We start from the raw sequence: 25,063 nt of genomic DNA on the forward strand, positions 1-25,063 counted from the left end.
CAGCTAAACTACAATTTACACGATACCAGATATCTCATGCACAGCAATTGGCAGTGTTTTCTAAACTGGCCGTCCACAAATCTTTCCAAAATGTCTTACAGAGATCTCCATGGGTTGTGTGGGTGAAATAATTAGAGGGGTTCCTTCAGGGTATTACACATAACATTTGCAAAACAAAACATTTTATGCATAATGAAAATTTTTTATCTAATTACCAAAAATTATTTATTTATTTTTTTAATGAGCCATTTTGGTATTTGACAATTTTAAATGTGCCCTTAGTTGTTTTTATACTTGCAGTATGCAATATTTCTCTTCCTTGCAACTATAAGCAGATTTCCTGGACTTTCTATCCTCTTTCTTTTGTAATTTTACTGTTTTTGCAGGGGATGCCTGTAATTTGATTCTGGCACTGACCCGCACTTGGTTACATCTTTGGTTTGATAACTGCTGCATGTTGAAAATAATGCAAGATGGTACGGTGTTTCTTCACTTGAGATACTGGAACTGCTGTGGGCTACAGACCTATATACCAGGTAAGGGTATGTACAGGGGCGGATTGACAACTCATGGGGCCCCCGGGCAATAAGGGATCATGGGGCCCCTGTGTCCTTGCCCACACTCAAAAAAGCCTGTAAAAAAAGTTCCAGGGGCATTTTATGGGGCCCCCTACTGACCCCGGGCCTTCGGGCAGTGCCCGAGTGACTGAATGGTCAGTCCGCCCCTGGGTATATAGTAACTATTGCTATCAGCTGGCATGGCATGAGGGTTGTGTTTTTGTTTTTTCTTAAAGTACTGCAATTTTACATTAAAAAGGATGAAACCATAAATGGAGGACATGTAGTTTGCGAAGGCTTGGTTCACATATATGCATTTTGCGTTTGATGCTTTCTCCAGTGCTTTTTGCTGTTTGTTTTGTGTTTTTCTACACGTGGTTTTGTTCAGCTTTTTGTTTTTTTAGTTAAAGTACAATTTTTTTTTTTTTTTTTATTGTTGGGCAGAATAAACCTGCAAAAAGGCACTACCATGCATTTCAGCAGCTTCTCCATTGAACTGTGTTGCAAGAACACTGCTTTATGCTTTTAAAAAGGTCCCAGACCCTTTCTAAAAACAGAGCAGCTCAAAAAAGCATAGATATGAATAGGTTCCATAGGAAAGCATGTTAAATGGACTGTAGTGCGTTTCTGCAAAAAAACGCATTGGTGTGAATGGAGCCTAAAGCATCATACACGACTGCCAGCATATGCAGTGAACTAGTAGGTGACACATTATTCTATCAAGTTTTGCAAAATCCAGTCAGTAATATGGTCTTTGGCTATATTTCCTCTGTGAACTTTAATTTTATAAAACTGTTTGTTGCAAAAACAAAAATTCATCTGAACAGATTTGGGGTTTCATTTACAATTAAGGAGGCTGGATGTTTCTTCACATTTACAAATACCACTGGGCAGGGAAATAGAACATACTATTGAGTACCAGTGCCTGCCGGCCAACTTGTCACCTCGTTAAGACCATCACTACTTATAGTGAATGTTGGCTGTCATTACCCCATAGGGGTTGATTCATAACATGAGTGGATATCACTGTCTGCTCTCTGTCAAACTCCGCAGTAGTATTGAACACGGTGGACCGCCCATTCATAAAATGCGAGCCATGGTGTGCAGCATCAGATGGAATTCATTTGTTAGCACTCAGAGAACTTCATCATTGGAGAACAATCAATCAGTTTTCATTATTATTGTACTCCTGGCAATTTTGGCTCCCTAAGCCAATGGACTGCTATTGCTGTGCTGTAAAAATGTGCTTACCCCTTTTTTTTTTTTAATTTCGCTGTTGCACAGCCATACTGCTGTTCTTGGTTTTTAATAGATGCCGTGTTGTTATTATTGGGAAAAGTATATACCAAGTGCCAGAGTTCAAAGGCAGAGATTTCTGTTAGTCCATCTTGATCGAGTGCCATCTACTAAAATAGAATTTCTTGTCTTAAGCAGTCCATGGATTGAGCAATTTTCTTTCCTTCTACCTGTATTAGAAGGGGAAAAAAATTGCATAATTCCCCATCAACACAGACTGTGCTGATGGGAGGGATGGCTCCTGCAGTGCTTCTGCGTTCTGCCAACATGAAGCCTTTCTCACTGACAGAACATGATTACTGCTGCCGGCAATGATCACATAAAAAAAAAAAAGACAGGCTCGTGCTGGAGTTGATCGATGGAGCGACCTCATTACAACCACCTTGCCAAAGATAGATTGAATCTCAGATGGTCCCTGCTGAGCTGGCCAAGATTCTATCCATCTGTGGCTAACTTACATCCTTTTATCTCTCACATTAACTCAGTTTGACCATCTACCATTGTATCACCATTACTGAAATGTGAACCCAAGAAGGAAAGACCCCAACAGTTCCTGACAGCAGTGATATTCTTTCCTGGCTCATACCAGGGGAAAGGGAGAGAAACACACACATGACTCTATGGCAGCTCTCACCCTTTTTAATATGGAGGAACACTTGAAATAACTTTTTCAATGATTAATATATCTACAGCTTACAGTACGTCAATATGTTGGTCAATGCAAAGGCTGCTCTTTATTTTTTAAGCTCTGTCTGTTGGGGAGGATGCCTCCCAATGGCCACAAATGTAAAAGACTATTGCAATCAGCTGTTACTCGACTGAGAGGCCGAAGTGGCTCGTTACTCTAGGAACTCCAAACATCCACTGGAGGAACCCTGGTTGAGAATGGTTGGTGAACGTCTTAGAGCAGTCTTTTTTTTTTTTTTTTTTTTTTTTTTTTTTTTTTTTTGGATGAAATGGGAAAAGCAGTCAACAGGTGACTTGATATTATTTCCTTCCACCATGGGTGAAAGGAAAGAAAATTGATTCCTCCATCAACACTGACTGAATACCTCCTGCAGCACTATTGTGTTCTTCAAAGGGGAAGGGAGCTTCGTGGGGATCCCACCTGTCCAGCAAAACCTTATTACTGCTAGCAGCTATACCAATGTAAGAAAATCCAACAGACTGGTTGTACCCAAGTTGATCGATGTATTGATATGGGTACAATCAGCCTGTCCATACATGGATTAAATCTCGGCCGGTCACTGCTGAACTGGCTGAATTTCGATCCACGTATGGCCGGTTTAAGAATTAAAATCTCTGGTGGGTTTCTGTAGAATTTGCTGGGATAATTTTCACTTCCTGTTCCATTGCAACATTGTCACTCTGAAATGTGAGGAAAATGTACAGCAGGAACATAGGCAGCAATATGAAGACTGTATCTCTGGAGGAGCAGCTTTGCCTGCCTAGCACAGAAAGTGTGTGAGGACTCTTTGAATGGAATTTTTAACAGACCAAATGAAGCAAATAAGAGATGTTTATTGGTGGGGTGTACATAGACTTTAATCTCAGAATGGCTCAGTGGAAGAGATGTTAGCTTTGCAAAACGCTCCCCTAAGCAGTATTTTCTACCCACTATTACAGCCATTCTCAACCAGAGTTCCTCCTGAGAATGATAGGGGTTTGATGAGCTGTGGCAGGTTGATCTTCCATTTGGTCGTAATTGCACAGATCCAGGGCCAACACTGCTTGGCAAAACCAGCTGCAGGATACCAATGATCTTATTAGCTGTCTGTAAGGGTGAAGTTCTGTCCGCTGCTGTAAGAGGGCTTTCTTTCCACTGGCCACCTATGTAAGGAGTAGTTTTTCCCCACAAACCTGCAATGAATTGGTTTTTAGCAGAAGTTCTCTGAGAACTAAAAAATATTTTAAGTTAATTTGGAGTAAAAAGGTTTAGAAATGCTGCACTATTATCTACTGTTATTCCAGTTATTGGTTAGAGAAGGGCATGGCATAGAAATGTGTTCTGTGAAAGATAAGACATTGTGACAATGTCTGCAGATGATCTATGTCCTATTAAGATTTCAAGGACCTCAAGCGTACATTGAACTTCCCTTCCAATTGACCCTCTCCTAGTGCTCTAAACCATATTGTTAGCTCACAGTCTGGCAGGAATGTATTTACTTAGAATGAGCCCCCTGCTTGTCCTTGAGAACAATGTTGAGAATACAAAGCTGGTTCACTTGTATCTCTAGGATAGGCCTGCCATTTCTATTAAAGCTGAACTCCAAGTCCAAAAATATTCCTCAATAGCCGTAAATTATATAAATCCACTTTCTGTGTACTAGTGACTGTTACATCATCATTGTGCTGTGCATAGCCTGTGCAGAGAGCAGAGCTGTGGGAGGGGCCCAGCATACTCCACCCACTACAGGCCACCTGCAGAAAACTACATGAGGGGGTGGATACAAGACCAGACACCCTGTACAAGAGAGAGACCAGCAGGACCTGGTCTTTATTGCAAAAAGCTTCTGCTCAGAGGCAGTTTCGCATCGTATTGTTACACAGATCTGAAAGAATACACCAAGATTCAAGGAAGAAGTGACATATCTCTGTCAGTCAGACCATATTTGCTCATCCCAGAGTTCAGCTTTAAAGTAGACCTGAATTCAAACAATGAAGATTTTTTTTATGAGAGTATATGATATATACACATTCGTATTATTAATACGTTTCTGGTTAGTGCGCATTTCTAACTTTTTCACTGGGAATCAGCGAGCACTATTACTGGACTGTGATTTATTTATTTATTGATTTATTCATTTGCTTTGGTTTCATTTATTATTTATATCTGCCCGCAATATAGTAACATCACACAGCGCTGCATTTTCTTTGTATAAAGATTTTTTTTATGTTATATGGAACATCTAGAAATGTTGTTTGAGGCGAAGCAGTACCCTGAAAATGTTTTTTTGTTTTGAATTCCTCCTGAAAATTGGCAGCACACTTCTTGGTATGGGAGGCTGCCTGAGCACTCCTGTGCCTACAGCCTTACAGTTGTATGGCTGAGAGGGACTGCTGCCTGTGCCTGCTGTTCTCCTTGCTGGTGGGGAAGCTGTATCTGAGCAACTTAATGAAGAAGTACAAGCAACGCTCTTTATTCTGCACTCCTGTGATGCCTTTTCCCTGCTCCAAGGGTGGGAGATGGGGAGTGGAGCTTAGCGGACAGGCAGAATTTCCATGGGGGGGACCCGCCTGGGGGGGGGCACAAATGAAATCGGGGGGCAGCGGCACCCCTCTAGATCTGGCCCTGTTTGTTGTTAAAAAAAGCAAAAAAGTGGTAAGTAGTATACTCACAAACTGACAGGTACATGAAAGCTGGTGCTGATATAAGAACCACAATATCTTCAAGTCCTCAATACATCACATCTCATAGCGGGACAATGAAAATCCAACAGCCTGTCTGATTTTCATTGTCCCGCTATGAGATGTGATGTATTGAGGACTTGAAGATAGTGGGGTTGTTGTATTATGACAAGCGTTGATGACATATTATGACAAGCAGTACCTGTCGGTTTGTGAGTATATTACTTACCACTTTTCAGCAATGTTTTGAGGATAATGCCCTAGCCTGGTGCACCCTCTATTTTGTTTTATGATTTCAGTGTATCCAGACTTCCCCAGTTTTGAAAGAGCAGCAAGGTGTGGAATGTCCCCATAAACCAGGATGGGATTACAGGCAACTGCTATCTCTGGGGTCCACTCTCAAGCACAGGAGGCTGAGTACTTGTTTGTCTGTTTGAAAAGTCCTCTCGCCAGGAGCTGCAGGTGACCCATTCAGCTGAGCATACAAGCAAATGGCTGTATGTGGCCACAGTTGGGAAAACCCTAATGCACAGGGCTATTTGGGGAAATACACCTTCTCTTCTCCATCTACACCTCCTCCCTTGGTCACTTGATAAACTCCCATGGCTTTAAGTACCATCTCTATGCTGATGACACACAAATCTGTCTACCCCTCACCTCACCCCTTCAGTCTCCTCTCACATTACTAACCTACTAAGTGACATATCGGCATGGATGTCACTCCACTTCCTCAAACTCAATCTTTCCAAAACTGAGCTCCTAGTATTCCCTCCAGCCCGTGCCCCCTCCCCTGACTTCTCCATCAAGATCAATAACACTATCATCAGTCCCTCCCCTCATGCCAGGGTACTAGGTGTAATCCTAGACTCCCATCTGTCCTTTCATCCCCAAATCCAATCACTGTCCAAATCTTGTAGACTTCACCTCCGCAACATCTCCAAGATACGCCCGTTCCTAACCACTAAGCAACTTCTTCACTCCCTTGTTATCGCTCACCCTGACTATTGTAACTCCCTCCTCATTGGCTTACCTCATTGCAGGCTATCCCCTCTTTAGTCTATCTTGAATGCTGCTGCCAGACTCATCCACCTTACTAACCGTTCTGTATCTGCAACCCCTCTCTGCCAATCCCTCCACTGGCCTCCACTCAGTGCCCTCCATCCATCTCTGCCAATCCCTCCACTGGCCTCCACTCAGTGTCCTCCATCCCTCTCTGCCAATCCCTCCACTGGCCTCTACTTAGTGTCCTCCACCCCTCTCTGCCAATCCCTCCACTGGCTTCCCATTGCCCAACGGATAAAATTCAAAACACTAACAATAACATATAAAGCCATTTATTACTCTGCCCCAAATTACATCACCGATCTTGTCTCCAAATCGCACCCAAACCGTACTCTCCGCTCCTCACAAGACCTCCTACTCTCTAGCTCTCTTGTCTCCTCCTCCCATGCTCGTCTCCAGGACTTCTCCAGAGCTTCATCCATCCTCTGGAACTCTCTACCCCAATTTATCAGACTATTGCCTACTCTGCTCACTTTTAGGCGATCTCTGAAAACCTATCTCTTCAGGGAAGCCTATCCTGCCCTCAGCTAATACTGAAATCTTCTACTCTTCCAACCTATCCATCCCCCACATTTACTATCTTGTGTACCACTAGCCCCTCCCTCCTAGATTGTAAGCTCCAAGGATCAGGGCCCTCCTACCCCTCTTGTATTGAACTGTATTGTTGCTGTGTTGTCTCCCGTTATATTGTAAATCGCTGAGTAAACTGTTGGCGCTATATAAATCCTGTATAATAATAATAATACACCGTACACACATGGGATGGGTACATGCCCTAGGATGGAATCATTGGCAATTTACATGAGTGCAGTCACATACAGCTATTCAGCCATTGTACACACCACTTGTGGCCCCTGTTGTGCAGGAGGGAGCCGGGAGTCTTACGCTAGAGGACTTTTTAACCTGTTCATGTCCACATTCATGAGTCTTTAAACTGAAGGTTCCCTTTGATCTTAAAGGGTCCTATGAGGTTGACCAATGCGGTAATCAGGGATGGATGCTGTAACTTGGCTCACTCTGTATTACAGAAGAATACTCACAATGAAAACACGCTCTACAAATATTCTGCATTCTTTGTTTTATTTCACCTCCCAAATTCACTTAAAGTACTTACATATTTTATTACGGTACTATTGTTACTCCTATTATTTCACCTACCCTGTCATAGAGTCTAGAAAATATCAACAACAAAAACCATCAATCCAAGCTCATGTCTTCTGCAGAAAACCAGGTCAAGTATCTGTGCGACAGTACAATACAATCTGAGCATCTGAAGTAATGAGAACATTGCAGTGTGTATGGGAGTTGTATGTGTGTTTGACATCCATATTCTTTAGTCGTTTTATAACAAATTCCAAGATCAAATCCTTCTTCCTGACACCGGCACCTATGAAGGAAACGGAAAGAGGTGCATGAACTTCTTTTGCTGAGTTGGAAGTCACAAGGAGCATATAGCCAAGATATATGGTTACAGCATACTCTGTATTATTATAATGCTGTTAAAAAAAAATTGAAAAACAATTATTATTGATATCCAATATAAGTTTTCTTGAAAATAGAAAAAAAAAAACTTTCATGTGAGTGCTGGCCATCTTTCCACAACTTCCTGAATTCCCTGTATGCTTTGCAGCATTTCCTCTGTTGTTCACGTCCAATTTCTAACTACATGTCCCATGGTACCTTGCTGCCTGCAAGCAGATGATGCCCATATGTCCAATTTCTAACTACATGTCCCATGGTACCTTGCTGCCTGCAAGCAGATGATGCCCATATGTCCAATTTCTAACTACATGTCCCATGGTACCTTGCTGCCTGCAAGCAGATGGTGCCCATATTTTCAATTTCTAACTACATGTCCCATGGTACCTTGCTGCCTGCAAGCAGATGATGCCAATACGTCCAATTTCTAACTACATGTCCCATGGTACCTTGCTGCCTGCAAGCAGATGATGCCCACACTGAGCCCCCTTTCCTTAAGCACTTCCACTGAATGCTTATTTTCAACTTTCAGCCAACATGTGACAACTTCATTTAAAGACAGAATTCTTCTCATTAATACATTGACTTAACTTAGGAAAAAACTATTTCATGCTTTATGAAGGACTATATCAAATGGGCATATGATTTTAAAGCTGCTATTGGGTGTTATCTCTCTCTCCCCCCTGACGGCCACCACAAAGCCGTAGTGTCTGTCCTACCATGTAATTGCAAAGTCCAGGTTCTATTTGGTTAACTATAAGTTCATCTACATATAGCTTTAAACTCCTGAGGAAGCGGATAACAAAATATGTTAAGACTACAGCCACCTATGTTGTGTACAGTATATACTGCAGTACATGAAGTGGGCAATATACAGTTTTAATGGGTATGGTATGCATTGTATATCTGCATTTAGAGGTATTTCCAAAATATATTGTGGTGTAAACTATAGGGATTCTGTTTTAAATGGTTTCTAAAAATCTTCTTTGTTTATGTAATAAAGGACAATTCTATGATATTAATATATGGTCTCTGACTCCTACAGTACTGTGAAAAAGTTTTAGGCAGGTATGAAGAAATGCTGCAAAGTAAGAATGTTTAAAAAGAATGTTTTCAATTGCGCACTTTGTTTTTATCAATTTACAGAATGCAAACAGAAGAAAAATCTAAGTCAAATCAATATTTGGTGTGACTACCCTTTGGCTTCAAATCAGCATCAATTCATGACAGAGACAATGAAAGACACATCTGGTCACTGGCCATTATAACACACCCCTGAATGATGCTGTAGAGGGCACTCAATACATGCAGAAGACTCATTGCCACCACTCTCCTTATCTCATGTTTTATGGCCATCGTAGATGGCTCACATTAATTCCCCTATTACTGTACTGGACCCAAGAAGACGGCTCTGTTCCTGGACCCAATAAAACTTGCCCGCAAACGTGACCGTTACGGCACTTTATAGCACGACCTAGCTGAGTACTGACAGCTGTCTAACTTTACAGGAGCAGACGATGCCAAGCTTCCACTGACTAGAATCGTGTATCCGGCCATGCTGCCAGCTGTCACAGGGGAAAGATATACCTCCAAGAACTACACCATGTCTTTTTACATTTAAAGACACAGAGTAAGCAGACAGACATGTTCTCAGTGAACCTTGAAATGTGATCCGTGGCTTCTGAGAGAGTTATTTTTACCAGTCAGGGTTCCTTAAACATATTCGTCACTACAGAGCCCAAATAATATACGTAATTATAATAAATCTGTCTTGTGTTCACCTCCCTAGCATTACATGGAAACTGAACCTTCATGCATCCTGCAGTGTAAGGACAGAACAGAGATATACAGGCCCTGTAGAGCACCCCAAGACCTACCTGCCAGATTCCCTCTAGCTAGAATTATAATAGAGCTGTCTTGTGTTCAGATCTTTAGCAGGAAATTCTACATAAAATAATAAAGTATAACTAAAAAGCAAAACTTTTTTTTTTTGCAGTGCAGATGGATTGCTGCTTGTGTCCCGTTAAGGAGATTTACCCTTTCTATTTGTCCTGTTTACCATTTTTGCCAAAACTGAATGAAAATCACAAACTTTGGGTTGTTCTCATAACAGGAATAGAGAGGGGGCACTTGTTCTGGTGACAAATGGGGATCCTCTCACTTCCTGCTTGGCTAAGGACAGGAAGTGAAGGCAAATATACTAAATGGGTACAAAGATGGCAAGAAACGTTCTAATCATCACTTGCTCTTTCAGAAATGGAAAAAAGTTTAGCTTTTAGTTCTAGCTGCCTTTTAGCTCATTTAACAATGGTAACATATTCGTCACAATAATATACGTAATTATAATAAATCTGTCTTGTGTTCACCTCCCTAGCACTACATGGAAACTGAACCTTCATACATTCTGCAGTGTAAGGACAGACCAACGATATACAGCCCCTGTAGAGCACTCTCAGGACACTCTCCTGCCTGAATCCTTCCAGTTAGAATTATTAGGGCCTGTATCTGAGTTTGGACTTCTGTTAATTGCATCAGTTTACCACCAGTTTGATCTAATGCAGAATTCACTGACAGATGCACTGGACCTGTAGTTGACCTGCTTCAAGCAGGTTTTGCAGTCCTAAAGACTTGTATGGGAATGCAAAACCCATCTGACTTGAACAAAAGCCCATCGACTAAGACTGTTATAAGGCTGTCTAGTGTTTAGATCGCTAGCAGGAACCTCTTCCTGAAAACTGAACATTGGCACCATATCCCAGTGTAAGGACATATTACAGATGTACAACCCCTATAAAACACCCATACAAAACCTACCTGCCAACCTCCATCCAGGCATTTACTGGGGCACTGCAAAATGAAACAGAAATCATTATTTACAAGAGTAAAAGCTTTGTTACAAACCTAAGAAAAGGTAACTCCAATTCCACAGGCCTGAGTCATATTCCTCCCCACCATTGTGAAGGACCATTACCAGCCTGATCTATCTGTTGCTTGTTATAGCACTGTTAAAGGCTTAGCTCACCTTTTTATAAAAAAATCAGTTTGCACTCCACAAACATTCCATAATTCTAAACTAATCTGATTTTAAAAATACACTCCCCCCCCCTTACCTGTAGGCCATTTGTGCATGGAGTGAAGCTTGCCCCAAGCAGTTCTGAGTGTTTTACAGCTCCGCACTATACTCTTCTCTAGGACAGACCAGCTGTTAGGGCAAGGGCCCCCCAGCAGTATAAAATCGACTGTCACCCATACATGTTGCTACTCTCTGAGATGAAGTGTAATTTAAATTGTATTTAAACCCAAAAAAAAAAAAATTGAAGCGTACCATTCCTTAGATATGGTACATGTATTCGTTTTTTATTTTTCAAACTTTTTTTATTTTCACCTGATGATTCTGCTAATCCTGTCTTAGGGGGACAGCGCTAATTTACTGCACTCTACAAGTTTGCCCCTTGCTTCATTTTGTTCCTGTTTACTTGTGTTCCTGACTTTAGGGCTAAGCTTAGGCCACCCATTGTTCCCTTAACAGAAGAAAATGACCCACAAACTGTTCCTATTAGATGATTGATAGATCGGCAGAGCTTAGCTTGCAGGGTGGGGCTTTTCCTCCTAACTTTCATCATTTGCATTTATGGACAAATGTGTGTTAAATCCATGTATCAACAGACATGTACCCACCACTTGACAGCAAAGCGGCCAATTACATTTTGCTTTCCATTTATCTAGAGAAATATCAGCAAATTTCAGGATCTGTTTGGTTTCTCCCACCAAGAACTGTTCTAATTTCTGACAGATTCATCAGCAAGGTTCATTGTATTTATAGAGCTTCTCGTTTTCACATTTAAGCCCTGACTTGTATATGGGGTATTCTCAAAGTGTAATTCTTGCCCAAAACCAGGCAGGTTGACATTCTATGAAATGGGCACACTTCAAGGGAAGTTGCCAGTTCACTGGAAATGTGTGGTAGTATGGTGACTTGAAGATGATCTTTGGTTTAGTCCAGTCCAATGGGTGTGATTGACAATTGCACTTATGGTATAAGTATGGGTTGGTGTGAACATTTATGGAGCTGTGCTTGTATATAGATCATATATCCAAAACTCACAGCGGACTTCCAGTCTGCATTCAGTCTCTGCTGTTCCATGTTCATTCGTGGCTTTGCAGCTGTAGACACCTCCATCGAAGGGGCTAGGCTTTCTCACTTCTAGGGTCAGTACTCCCTGCTTACTGAAAGACCTGTAACGAGCCTCGCCTGACAGGTCCATCTTGTTCTTGTACCAAGTTATCTTGGGCTGCAGAAATTCAAGAGATGATAGAAAAGGTCAGGAAGTGTGGGAATTATATTACATCTCTTGAAAATCAATAAAGAAATTAATTTAAAAAGAAAAGTCTCTTCGCATGTCAACATCTCTTTTAATGAAAGTCTCATACTGTTTCCAACATAGCAATGCTGACAAACCAAAACAAGCTACAAATACAGGTACATTCAGATTGGGAATGGAAGAGTCATTCAAAGGAAAATGTATTCTGGCATTGAATTAACTTTATTGTTCCATATGGAATACATGGAGAGCAGCTTTCCTTTGCATGACTGTCTGAAATAACAGGATGACTTTGAAGTTGGCCTACACCTAGAATGAATGGGAATCCAGAAAGGTGCAATGCAAATGAAAAAAATAAACTTTTTGGAATTTAGCAGGCTCATAGCTAGAGATTTTTTGACCCATTTGCAACACCTTCTGCCCAATCAAAATATCCCTTTAGCATTTTCACTGTCTTTCAGTCCTAAAGTATTGTACTGTATTACTATTTCATATTTAGAATTCCAATTACCAAAGGTTTTTTGATGGCTAGTCAAGCTACAGAATTTAGCAGGCTTATAGCTAGAGATCTAGACCCATTTGCAACACCATCTGGCCCAATGAAAATTTCCCTTTTATTGTTTTCTCTGTCTTTCAATTCTATAGTATTGTATTAGTATTTCAATTACCAATGTTTTTTGTTTTTTATGGATAACTAGTCAAGCTACAATATATTAATGTATTATCAACAACAGGACTAGTTAAAACTAACAGTATCAGTATAACGAAAAGGGTGTAAAGCAAATGTAAAAGTGCATGCATCTAACATGTTTCCCCTTGTCAGCTTGGGATTTGTCTTGGTGGTAGTAATGAAGTATGCTAGACTGGCATTACAGATGGCTCCTTAGGGTTAACTAGGGCCCAACTTTGCGTGGAATTGGTGTAATGTATCCTGTGTAATGTGGGCTGTACATTCCATTATTAGAACTGTGTTCATCCTCAGAATCATTTGTTCAGCTGGGATATGCAATAATTGCCACTTCAGGGCTATTACTCATTGTTCTACTTTGAGGAGCATGTTGGTTAATTTCTTATACAGTGTTGGGACTAATGAGTTTACACATTAGTATATCATTGTGTTTTATTATTCATTTTTGGCTTTTCAGTCCTTGGTTAGGCACACTGGTCTAGGTCTCTCTTTGCCCAGTCTTTGACTCTTGTCCTTGTAGAGGATACTTTTTGGGAAAGTCACAATACGCTTCCCATGCTATGGGTCTGCTCTGCATCTCCTGGTTACACTTGTCTATTACAGTTTATGATAGAACCTCTGTGCTGGATGTTCACAGTGCCTCGCCTAACACCTCTTCATTCAAAGAAGCAGCAATTCCGGGATGGTTGTGCTTCTGCCATAATCACAGACCAAGAAACTCGACTTCCCCAACCATAACTGTAACCTTGTTCTTTCAGTAATTACCTACAGCTCATGAATGTAGATGAGTCATAGATTGGCTATGCACAAGCCTTGTCCAATGCCTCAGCACACACTTCCCACATATAACTGGTACAGTGTCCGCCAAGATATAGTTGCTGGCCCAATCCACTTAATAATGCAGTGCTCACTTTTTCCATAAATTATGAACACGTTCCCAAAGCATCTAAACTACTTCACAAAAGGCATCATGTCCTTATTCACACAAATTGCTCTGCTCCTTTCCGACACAATCCCCTCAATATATAGTACCACTAGGGCTAGATGTCCATCACTGGAGCTTAAAGGCACATAGCTTTTGGCACCCTATGTAACATCCTTCTGCTGAATGACCTTATTTTATACAACGTACCTGTTTTTCAGGTCCTAATCTGACTTAGAATATTGTGATACCGAGTAAACCTTATATAGGATTGACTGTTCCCACTGGTGATGGAAATTTCATAATAAGTTCATGGAAAAGCTGCCTCTTTGGCTCTGCAGCCTATAGGACAAGACTACTATTCCATTGGCGACACCATCACAGGGGACATCCCTCCTGTAGGCCCAGGAACACCCATGCCTTGCGGATGGTGAGATGCTGGGGCCCAGCTGGGGATGGGGGGGGGTATCCGATCCCCGGGACTACAGAGGCTGCTGCAGGCCAATTCACACCCAGCCTGTCCCCTATACACCGAAACGGAGCCCGCCCCCGCCCTCTGATTGGACAGCTCCTACTTTACCTGTCAGTCCATGATTGGTAATGACCCTGCCCAGAGTCTGCCCCTCTGCATCACACATCACTGGCCAGTCCCTGCACAGGACATCCTTTTGTCTCCCAACACAGAGCTCGGGACCGGGGTGACACCACGTGTTACCACACTGGGTGACACCAACCCTAAGGCTAATATGTTCCTGACAGTGTAGCAAGTTGAGAAGTGACTTGGTAAGCACCTCTTAGATTGTAAGCTCCAAGGAGCTGGGCCCTCCTAACCCTATTGTATTGAACTGTATTGTTGCTGTATTGTCTCCCGTTATATTGTAAAGTGCTGAGCAAACTGTTGGCATTATATAAATCCTGTATAATAATACTTTCTAAAGGCTAAAATGTTCTTTCCATAGGTGACCAAGTCTGTATATGTATGGAAACAAGACAAAGCTCTTACCTTGGGTATTCCACGAATAGAACAGCTGAGAGTCGCATTGTATCCTGCAACCACAGAGCGGTTCACAAGTGGATGCGTAAACTTGGGAGCCTCCCCAAACTCATGCTCCTTGTAATTGGGGGGTTTGTATTCAGTGCCTGGGGAAAAGAAGAAAAAAAGCATGTGATCAGCAAGCTAAGATGCCCCTATATCCTTAAACCGATCATCATTTCCTTCTAGTGGAACAAAGACGTGATTGATTTCCTGCAATGAGCTAGGCAATGTTTTACACACATGATACAGGATACGATGTAGAAAAAATAGCAGGAATACTTCAATGTAAACATAACATGGAACCCTATGGCAAGCATTGCTTCAGTTTGATCTCCCCCAGGGAAAGAGAACATATAATGTGAAGGCTGACAGGAAGACTTGTCTTTGTTCCAGTATGAGGGAGACCCTCGCAAACCCTGAATAACAATTTGAGCTGTAGGATAGTCTATGCATCCCAGCAGAATGTTTTTTCAAACCAATATTACCAATGTGTAAACTTGTCAGCTCACACTTGGAATTACTGTCCTGTTAATTGCAGGGGGGAATTATACTTCAATAATGACTGTGAAAAATCCCTTAGTGTATTAATTAAAAGCTATGACAGTATAACTTGTTATAGAATATATTGTTGCTTCTACTCCTGCTGATCTTGTGCTTATTTGACTGTTTTTGACATTGGGGATATTGTTTGTTGGGATTTGTAGAAATTATAAGTATCTTTTTTTTTTTTTTATAAACTAAACTAATCATAAGGGAAACACACAGGCTGGTATTGCTGATCTCCTTCTGAAAATGGCAGCTTCCCTAAGGCTCCATGTACACTGGGTGTGGTAACATTAGCTGTATAAATTCATGTTAAAAACGTGAGTTTTTTAGCGGTTTTGTATTAGCGTTTTGCTGCATTTTTTAGAGTTTTTTTGTAAAAAAAAAAAAAAAAAGTCCAAAACCGCTGGTTTGCCACAATTTACCAAGTTTTGCTGCATTTTTCAGCATTAGAGCATTTTTCCAGCTAAAAAAACTCCTCCACTAGTCCTGGGTTTTTTCCAGACAAAAAGACGTTGATTCCAGTCTGTGTGCATGGACACAGAGGATAACATGTTGGGGGGGGTTTACTGGCTGTAGAAAAAAAGGTCAAAAGCCAAAAACAGCTGCTGTAAAAACGTCCCGTGTGCATGAGGACTAATAAGTCATGCTGATCCCCAGGTTTAATTCTTTGAGTTACTAATTTGGGACAAGTATACATAAGACATGAGGACATAAGGATGTTAGTAATGGCATGCCCTATATTTCTTTCATGATCGGTTTACTGTAAAGCTCATCTCCAGGCAAACATCTAAATAGTTAAATACATACAGTATATGAGACCTGTCTTATCTGCAAAATAATTAGCATTTTTGTCTAGCCAGTCCTGAGATATACACAGCTATGTCAAACAACAAAGCCAAGCTGGTGACCTGACTTTTTTTCTGCTGCAATTGAACAACACCGCTTAGTCAACTCCAGGGCTGTGGATAAGGGGATACCGGATACAAAGACAACAAAAAGAGGGTGCACCGGCAATGGACATACAGGACAAAGGCACATCACACTAAACAGCAGCAACAGTGTCCAAACCACACTGCAGATAAGTCCAATATAAGACATTTTTTTGGCTCTGAGGAAGAGGCTGAGTCCTTGAAATGCGTTAGCGAGTTGGAAGTCCAGGGTTCAATATTTTGGACTTATATGCAGTGTGGATTGGACACCGCTGTTTAGTGTGATGTGCCTTTGTCCTGTATGTCCATTGCCGGTGCGCCCCCTTTTTGCTTTCTTTGTATCCAGTGACTTTAGACTACCCTGGTCTGTTGAGGGCAGCAAGGAGTGCATATTCCGGAACATCTGAATTTTTACCATAGCCTTTGCTGAGTCCATCCCCAGTGCAGGAGTACAGAGTTTGCTGTGTTTGTGTTGATAAGGGGGTACCACCTGTCCTTCTGTACAGGGCCCAGGCCAGCGGGGTGAATTGGATGTGGGCAGGGAAGGTGATCAGCAAGGCAAGGGGGACAGTTACTGGAACTGATCCCCTGTATAGATCTCTCTGCAGCAGCTGGCTTCTTCTCTCCCTCCCGCTGGCTATCAGCTGCTGCAAAAAGAGGCATACAGGGGACTGGTTTCAGTAATTGCCAACCCACCGCATCCATCACCTTCCCTATGCACCATACGTTTCCCAGTGCTGCACAGGTGCCCCTGTGTGCCCCCAGCCCCCGCAGTGCTGCCGGATACCCTCCTCTCCTTCCCACCAGCAACGGAAAACACACTTCGGATCCTTCAGGATGAGGAGTGGTGGAAGGGTCCCATAAATATGTCACATTTACCAGCCCTTTTCTTCCCTGAGTGATCACAATGAGTGATCGATCACTCACTGTTTTCATTCGTTACTGAAGCATAGTAAACTAGTAGATGTTGTTTGGGGGGGGGGCAGGAGGGGTACCCTGTTAGACTGGCTGTATGGGGCCCCCATGGGTTCTAGCAGCAGCCCTGGTCAACTCCCTGCCCTCAGCCTGTGATTGAACAGTAACCAAGCAGTGACTAACTGATAAGGCAATCTCTTTGCTCTCTCCTCCTGTCAGCATGTTCCATGTTAGCACATGTGAATGCAGAACACCTCATTGTCCCCAAGTGCTTCCCCTCCCTCACAGCCTCCCAGTCCCTGAGTGCTGCTGATTAGAGGATCACACCAAGCTGATACCAGGTCAGACCCAGGCATTTATACTAGATGCATTTAGGATCCATTTAAGGGCTATTTATAAAGCAGTGAATACCACATTCACCAAACACTTTTTGCATGCATATCTGCCTGGTCAATGTGTATTCATGTAAAGTAAATTATTCACCCCAGTGAATGTCACATTCACTGATTCATAAATATGCCCCTGAATTATTTTTTATTTTTTTTTTAATTAAATGCATGAATGCACTTATGGTGTATTTTAAAAGAGATGTATGGCCAAAGGTATTTTTGGGTCACAAAAGTTCACTTACTCTTTTTTTTAACCAGATTTTATTCTTTAAATGTTTATAACACACAAAAGAAAAACAGAACAACAATAAAATACGACATATAAAGGAAAATAAAAAACATTTAAGCAAAAATCAAGTTGCCTCACAAGGCAATAACAGAATCCGTACATTTGATTTGTTACATCTAATTTTGCAGAAGTGTTAAAAAATATTAAGAAATATTCAAAAATATTTAAAAGCAGATAATATATAGAAGAGAAAAAAAACTAACTTACTTTTGCTCTCTTTTGACCCAGGATCAGCTGATAGCAGGCTATGCCAGCCGCTCCAGGCTCTGAAAGGACACTTTTCCTAGCGAGCACTGGAGGGGCAGAGCAGAGAATGGTGACTGACAGTCACTGCTCTCCGTTCTGATCCAACTGAAAAACTGAGCGATCAGCGGTCATGTGATCGCTCAGTTCTTGGTTTTGGACATGGGACAGCTGCAATATAGAGGTGAGCATGTATGTTTTTTTGTTTGTTTGAAAGGAGATGTATGGAAAATACAGTATAAAGAAAAAAACTACTTCTGTCCAGAGATGAAATAATAAAATTTAATTTCCTAGGCAGACATGTTGCTATTTGGAACAGAAACAGCTGCTCAAGAAAATTATTATTTTGGTAGTTTTTCCCCTTTGAAATTGCTTGTTTACTATTCATGAACCCAAAGATTATGCTAAGAGACTCTCAGATCCTTGTCCTTTGTGAAAACATCTCCTTGTCTATGGGCTGAATTAATTTTACTTAATTGTTGTTGAAAGGAGAGACTTATGGTTCCCTCAGACAGGTGATAAGCTTGACAGGCAGCGGCTCATCGTCTGGAATTTTCAGTCTTTATATGGATTGTTTGATAGAATCCATTCATCACTATAATGAACGGAGCTGTCATTCAAACACAATACCTTGCTGGGCTCCTTTTATGACTGCTGAGAACTGCTAGAGCAATAGCCTGTGCTGTGAGTGAATGACAGCTCTGTAATGAATAGAACCCGTCAATGTGTTGAAAACACACATGTAAATGTTGGGCTACAAGCTGTAGCTATCTGAACAAGCCCTTAAAGGGATGTTCTATAAAAGTCTCTAATTTTCTCCTGGCAGCCATAGTCATTCTTCTGTTTGTACCCTTGCTATTAACAGCTGGAATCCTGACTAGGTCTTATAGAAAAGTCAGCTTTTGTTCCTCTAGTTTTGAATTACAGTTGTGTAAGTTGTAATGTGAACATAGTACAATGGCTTCTCTTGGTGCCTGCCATTTGCCAAGCAGATTATTATACTTTATTGTAAATTCTGGAAAAATACAGTAGAATTTGCGGTGTGGTAATAAAATTCATACTTGGCCCTTATCTAGTTACTACTGTTGGCTGTGTGTGAGTCTTGTGTCATTTTCAGGGATCAGAGCTAGGACATTCATGATAGAGTATTTTCTTCATAGCATTTCTGGCCCCTAACATATGAGATCTTTGACATTAAAGAGATTGCTCTCTTGACACAGTACTTCAAAGAAATCTAGTAGTGTCTGGAACATCTCCACCTTCTCAACACATCTCCTTTGTTCTCTGATCACCACAAATGTGGCTTATTTTCTAAAAGAGCCATTAACTTCTTCTTTTGAGCCAAGACCAGGGCCCAAACTAGGTGAAGACCCCAGAGTAAAACTATTAGGGGCCCTCGGTCTCTCAAATCTTAATCTCAAGGGACATTTCTCTACCAATATAGTGTAATAACTGCTTTCATAACTGCATAGAAGTTCTCAAACATACATTAATTTCACCCAAATGTAAAAATCAGGCACCATTGTTAGCTTCATAAATCACTGTGTACCCACAAAGCTCCAGGCTTCACAAAAGCCACAGGGTCTGCTATTGCTATAGTTATGCCCTTGGACAAGACTACATCTAGGGGCAAAATGGCCAATAACAATCAGTATCATCAGTACAATAGATCTAGCTTTGATTATCTGGTTGTAGCTCCTCAAAAAGTCATCATGTCTGGATGTAATGTCACAGTGGATGTGTGTGACAACTATCAGCATGGATAGAGCCTCCAAGTGCGGAAGAACATGTATGTAATATTGATATAAATAGAAGATACAATTTTTGTACACACTGTAAAGTCCTTTACTTAGTCAATTGAGAGATACAAGACGTCTTTAACCTTTAGGTTACACTGCTGCCTACAGAAGGATTGGACACTGTAAAAACAGGCCAGGATAACTCTCCTACTATGAGCATGTCTCAGTATTTTTTTTTTTAACATAGCAGTACACACAGCATGATCATAAACCAGGAGGGGTGAGACCTGTGGCCCTCAATGGACCCTATAAAAAGATATACTTTATTAAAAAGGGAATCTGTCTTTCTGAAAGGAGGTGTTGCTGAGAGGCTCTCAAAGTCTGATCCACATCCAATCAGTGGAGGGAAATTGGAATGTCATATCTGGCAGGTGGACTGGGAATTAAGTTTGCAGAACACTGAGGGAGTGGAGGAACGGAAGGGTCTTTAACAGCCAGAGAAAGGGAAGATTTTGCAGTCTGTTCCTTAGCCTTATTTCTTTCAGGAAGATGGACTTCTTTCTTTCTGGACGATGGGTGTTCTGGCCTCCAGTAGTATTCTTAATAAAAGTATCAAGAGTTGATACCAAAAAACATTGTACCTTGAAAGGCATGCAGATCAAATGCTTCTTACACAAGGGCTCCACAGTCCAGCACTTAAAACAAAGTGCCCTAAGCATGTGTACTGAAATGAGACAAAGTTGAAAGTACTTTGCCGCTAACGTTTACCAAAGCATGGAAACCACACGGGACACAGTGGAATCACTTCCAGGCTATCCACACAATGTCCAGTGCAGTGAAGCTTCAAAAGTTAAGCTCAGGACAATCACATTGGATAGCTGCAATCCTAGAGACAAGGTTTAGCAGCAATGTAGAGAAGAACAAAATTGAAGAGGAAGAAAAAAATGTGTGAGCAAAAAAAAATATCTTGTTTGTGTTTCACGCAGCAGAGCTGAAGAAAAGATGTCCATCCTCCTAGAACACTAGCAAACAACTGATGAATGCTGTAGTAGTAGGAGTTGTCCTGAGCTACTACTGAGCTAGCCTACTGTGTTTTTTTTGCCAGTGTCCAGACTTTCGTTCACGTGGCAGAATAACCTGAATGCTAAATACTTCCTGTGTCACTCAATGGACCAGAAATAAATATGTCCGACATACGCAAACAAGTAGTGACTATCTGCAAGATCAGGAGAAAAGCAACAGAACCCACCCAGAACAGTAGAAAAGGTGAGGAAAAAAAATCTTGCCTTCCTCTATGCAACATACTCCCAAAAAGTTCTTTAGTAAAGGAAACCTATACTGAGAGAGAGGTGGGGACCACCATTTGTGACTACCTTCTAGTCATCTGGCTGTTATGCTGAAAAAGCTGCTTCACTACCAAGGGCGGACTGACAACTCATGGGGCCCCTGTGTCCTTGCCCAAACTCAAAAAAGCCTATAAAAATGGTACCAGGGGCATCTCATGGGGCCCCCTACTGACCCCGGGCCCTCGGGCAGTGCCCGAGTTTCCAAATGGTCAGTCCGCCCCTGTTCACTACTATCGCTGACCCATAACAAATATACAACAGGTAAAGACAGAAAAATCCTGATCTGCATACCTGTTCCAGGTCAGCATAATGACCAGACAAAAAGCACATTCAGAAGGAGAGATCAACAATGGAAAATTTCAGTCCCAATTGGTTTCCTTTTAAAAGCAAGGCCAAAGATATCAGATAGTAGGGGACATCATTTTAGCCAGAGGGATTACCATATACAAGGATACATGCCCCATCTGTACAGGTATGTGGGCAATTGTATAGTCATCAGCCTAAAGGCAACATCTTACCTGACTTCAGTATGCTTGCAAAGTCCTTGGATGTTATAGGTTTTTCGCTGAGTCCACACATGTTCTCACTGAAAATTCGGAAGTGGTACTGATTACCCATGATCAGGTCAGACACTACACAGTTCAGACGTCTGTAGTGTTCAAAGACTGTGAACCATTCCTGAGGAAGTAAGTGGTGAGAAAAGAATATAAATATCATGGTTAAAAAAAGCCTGATTCACATTTGAATTCCTACTCAGAATGTTTGGGGTGCTCTTTCCAGGATGGCTGCAATTTACCCTATAGTCATAAAAGTGTGTTGTGCTTTTATGTAAAATTAAAAGAGAAGTATAGCCAAAGCTTTTTTTGGCTATACTTGTCATGGGGATAACAGGAGCAGTTAGTTCTACACTCCTGTGTCCCGTTTTCAGCTGACAGCAGGCTAAAGTCCGCTGTTGACTGATGTCACTGCCAGTCCAGGCTCTAAAAAGATTACAACCATATGGTTGGGATCCATCTAGAAGCCTGGACTGGCACCTGGCTCTGCCGATAGCCTGGACCAGCCACTACTGCCCCCTCCAAAGCACAGCGCTGGGGTTGGGGGGCAGAACAGAGAGCCAAAGACTGACAGTCACAGTCCTCTGCTCAGAGCGGGGGGAAGAACTGAGCTAGCAGGGGACATCAGTCCAATGCTGCATCCAGTATGGTGATTGCAGATGTTTTGTTTGTCCATATTTCTCTTCTCATAGCCCTGCATTGGACATGATGACACTGAGGGATGGTCCACTGCCGAATCATAGGGTAGTGCCGCCTGCTGAGGGAGCGGAGGATGAAGTATAGCTGTTTTTCCTCTCACCTAGATAAAATACGCTTTTATCCCTTGCAGTGAGGGCACAGCCCCACTTCAAGGAATAACTTTATTTGCCTGTAATTGGGCTTTAACCACTTGTCTACCAGGGAAATTTTAAAATTTTTTGCATGTTAAAATCTGTTTTTTTTAGAAATGACTTTAAACCCCCTAAATAATTATATATTTTATATATAAAAGTAGAACATATTATATATATTTATAAACCAGAGAGAATAAAGATAGTGACATTGCAATTTTTTATTCCGTGCAATGTTTGTAGCCATATATCAAATGCATATTTTCAGGTAAAAATACACTAAAATGAATTTTAGTGCAAATACAATATAATACCCAATTATTGGGTAAAATATAAAAGATAAGGTATTGAGTAGATAGATCTCAGACATTACAAACCTTATCATTGTGTGTTCCTGTGCAATTTAAAAAAACAATGGTACCCAACAGGGGCAGACTGACAACTCATGGGGCCCCTGGGCAATAGGGGATCATGGGGCCCCTGTGTCCTTGCCCAAATTCAAAAAAGCCTATGAAAAAGGTACCAGGGGCATCTCATGGGGCCCCCTACTGACCCCGGGCCCTCAGGCAGTGCCCGAGTTTCCAAATGGTCAGTCTGATCCTGGTACCCAATATTCCTCATAGGCAGGGCTAGAATGATAACTCTCACTCTAGTGTTAGTGGCGATACCTTATGTGTGTAGCGCAAATTATGTTTACATACATGTGTGCACCTTAACGCTCCATGTTTTGCATTGGGGTGTGTACAGGCGATGACGGGGGGCATTTACATTTTTTCTAATTATTTTTATTTATTTTATTTTCAGCTGTACTACAGGTTTAGGTTCCATGAATGAGAAGCATTCTATGAATGGAGGAGGCAGACCTTTTTTCATTCATCAGCCTCTGGGTAGGTGCAGTGACAGAAATCACTCCAGGTGCAGTCCAGGTACAGGAATATATTGCAACTGATGTATGGCTATACAGAGCAAACCCGACGGGAAGGCAACCCGACTGGGAACATTCACGATGTAACAGTGATTTATCCACAGCAGAAGGTCTCAGGTGTGCTTGTCTAGAGGAGCGAAATGCATCCTGGCTGGTCCATACCCATGTGGAGGGTAGGATGGTGTGCCCCTGCATTTTCCCTACTACTCTGAAACCTTTCCTTGATGCTTAGCACTCTCTCTGACAGACGGGATACCTGTCCCTACTCTAGCCACATGCGAAATGCATGCCAAGCCCAGGAACCAGGGTCTTAAGTAGACTCTGCCTGGCCCAAGATGACTGCCAAAGTCGCATGGGGGGCCAGCATCCAATCGGATAGCTTCCCCCTGTGACCCAGTAAACCATGCTCCTCTTGACTTTCTTTCCTTCTGCAAAGCCACTGAGGTTGGGTCCCACCTGCAGTGGACCAAATAGACTGCACCGGACTACAAGCCCATCCTTTACTTTATTGATGGAACCTACAGTACAGCTTCTATGAAAGGAGGAGGGGGCACAAAGGGTTGGCATAGTCAGCACTCTTGATGAATGCCTAGGACAGGTCTAGCCAATTGTACTAACCCCCACAGCAGGGCAAGATTACATTTGCAGGGGTTTAAGTGGTGGCAGAGAACTTCAGATTTTAACAGAGCAGTCAGCGGCACAAGAGACACTTCATATTGTAAGTACTGTCCCTTTTGTCAATTATTTAAAAAAATTTAAACTAATTTTAAATTTTAGGAAAATAAAATTCTAATGAGTGAAGTGGAACTGGAAAATAAGACGGAGAGAGAAGCAAAAAATAAAAAAAAGTCTTCTGGATCCACAGTGACCCAGTGTGACATCATAATATTATATGGCCCCCCCAAAGAACTCACCATGGTCTTCTTATCTGCTTTTTGAATGGTATAGCCCGTTATCTCAGTATTTCCATCATCCTGGGGTGTAGCCCATTCTAAAGCCACATTGAATCCCCATACTTCCACAATCTTCAACTTCTGAGGAGCACTGGGCTTGTCTAGAAGATAAGGATTCCTTATAAAATCACATTTGAAACAAATGCAATAGTTTTACTAGGTCTTGAAGCTGTCAGTGTAGGTCTCCCTCAGGTTATAGCCACTTACCCACAATCTGGATACAGACGGTAGCGGAGTCCTCACAGTTCTCTATCTGGATCTTAACTTGGTACTCTCCAGAGTGATGCCTCTCGGCAGATCTGATGAACAGGATGGTGTCAGCTTCACTGTTCCTGATACCGATCTGTTTTGGATCAATGGGCTGCCCATCCTTTAGCCAGGTGACCACAGGGCGAGGCTTTCCCTACAACAACACCCCCAAAAAAATTATATTACAGCCAAAAGGATGGGCAGAAAAAGCATACCCTCTTTCAAAGACTGCTATATAAACTACAAAGAGTTTGTCTAACTGCAGTTCAGATTCCTACATGTCTTTGTACAGTTTCCCCTGTCCCTTTCCTCTCAATGATAACTCCTTTTCCTAGCAAATGTTTGGGGGCCAGATGGCTTTAAGGAGACGTAGGGCTGTTGCTAGAAGAGAGTCCAATAGAGTGAAGATTTTTCTTTTTCTTCTATTTAGCTGAAGTTTTGAACTG

At 41.8% G+C, this 25,063-nt stretch overlaps 1 protein-coding gene across 1 annotated transcript in view; it reads right to left on the reverse strand.

Moving 5' to 3' along the window:
* Nucleotides 1-7,326: 7,326 nt before the first annotated feature.
* MYBPC3 (myosin binding protein C3) overlaps nt 7,327-25,063 on the reverse strand; it is a 173,023-nt gene continuing 155,286 nt past the window's right edge. Inside the window, exons 26-32 of the mRNA XM_089675793.1 lie at nt 24,576-24,771; nt 24,330-24,469; nt 21,625-21,784; nt 14,678-14,814; nt 11,848-12,034; nt 10,557-10,589; nt 7,327-7,650 (exon numbers count right to left, since the gene is read on the reverse strand). Coding sequence (XP_089531919.1) covers nt 10,579-10,589; nt 11,848-12,034; nt 14,678-14,814; nt 21,625-21,784; nt 24,330-24,469; nt 24,576-24,771 — 831 coding nt within the window. The 3' untranslated portion in view covers nt 7,327-7,650; nt 10,557-10,578. The remainder of the gene's footprint in view (nt 7,651-10,556; nt 10,590-11,847; nt 12,035-14,677; nt 14,815-21,624; nt 21,785-24,329; nt 24,470-24,575; nt 24,772-25,063) is intronic.

This window comes from Staurois parvus, unplaced genomic scaffold (genome assembly GCF_062004578.1).
Source record: "Staurois parvus isolate SC_StPar_1 unplaced genomic scaffold, SC_StPar_1.0 ptg000159l, whole genome shotgun sequence".
NCBI classification, from domain to species: domain Eukaryota; kingdom Metazoa; phylum Chordata; class Amphibia; order Anura; family Ranidae; genus Staurois; species Staurois parvus.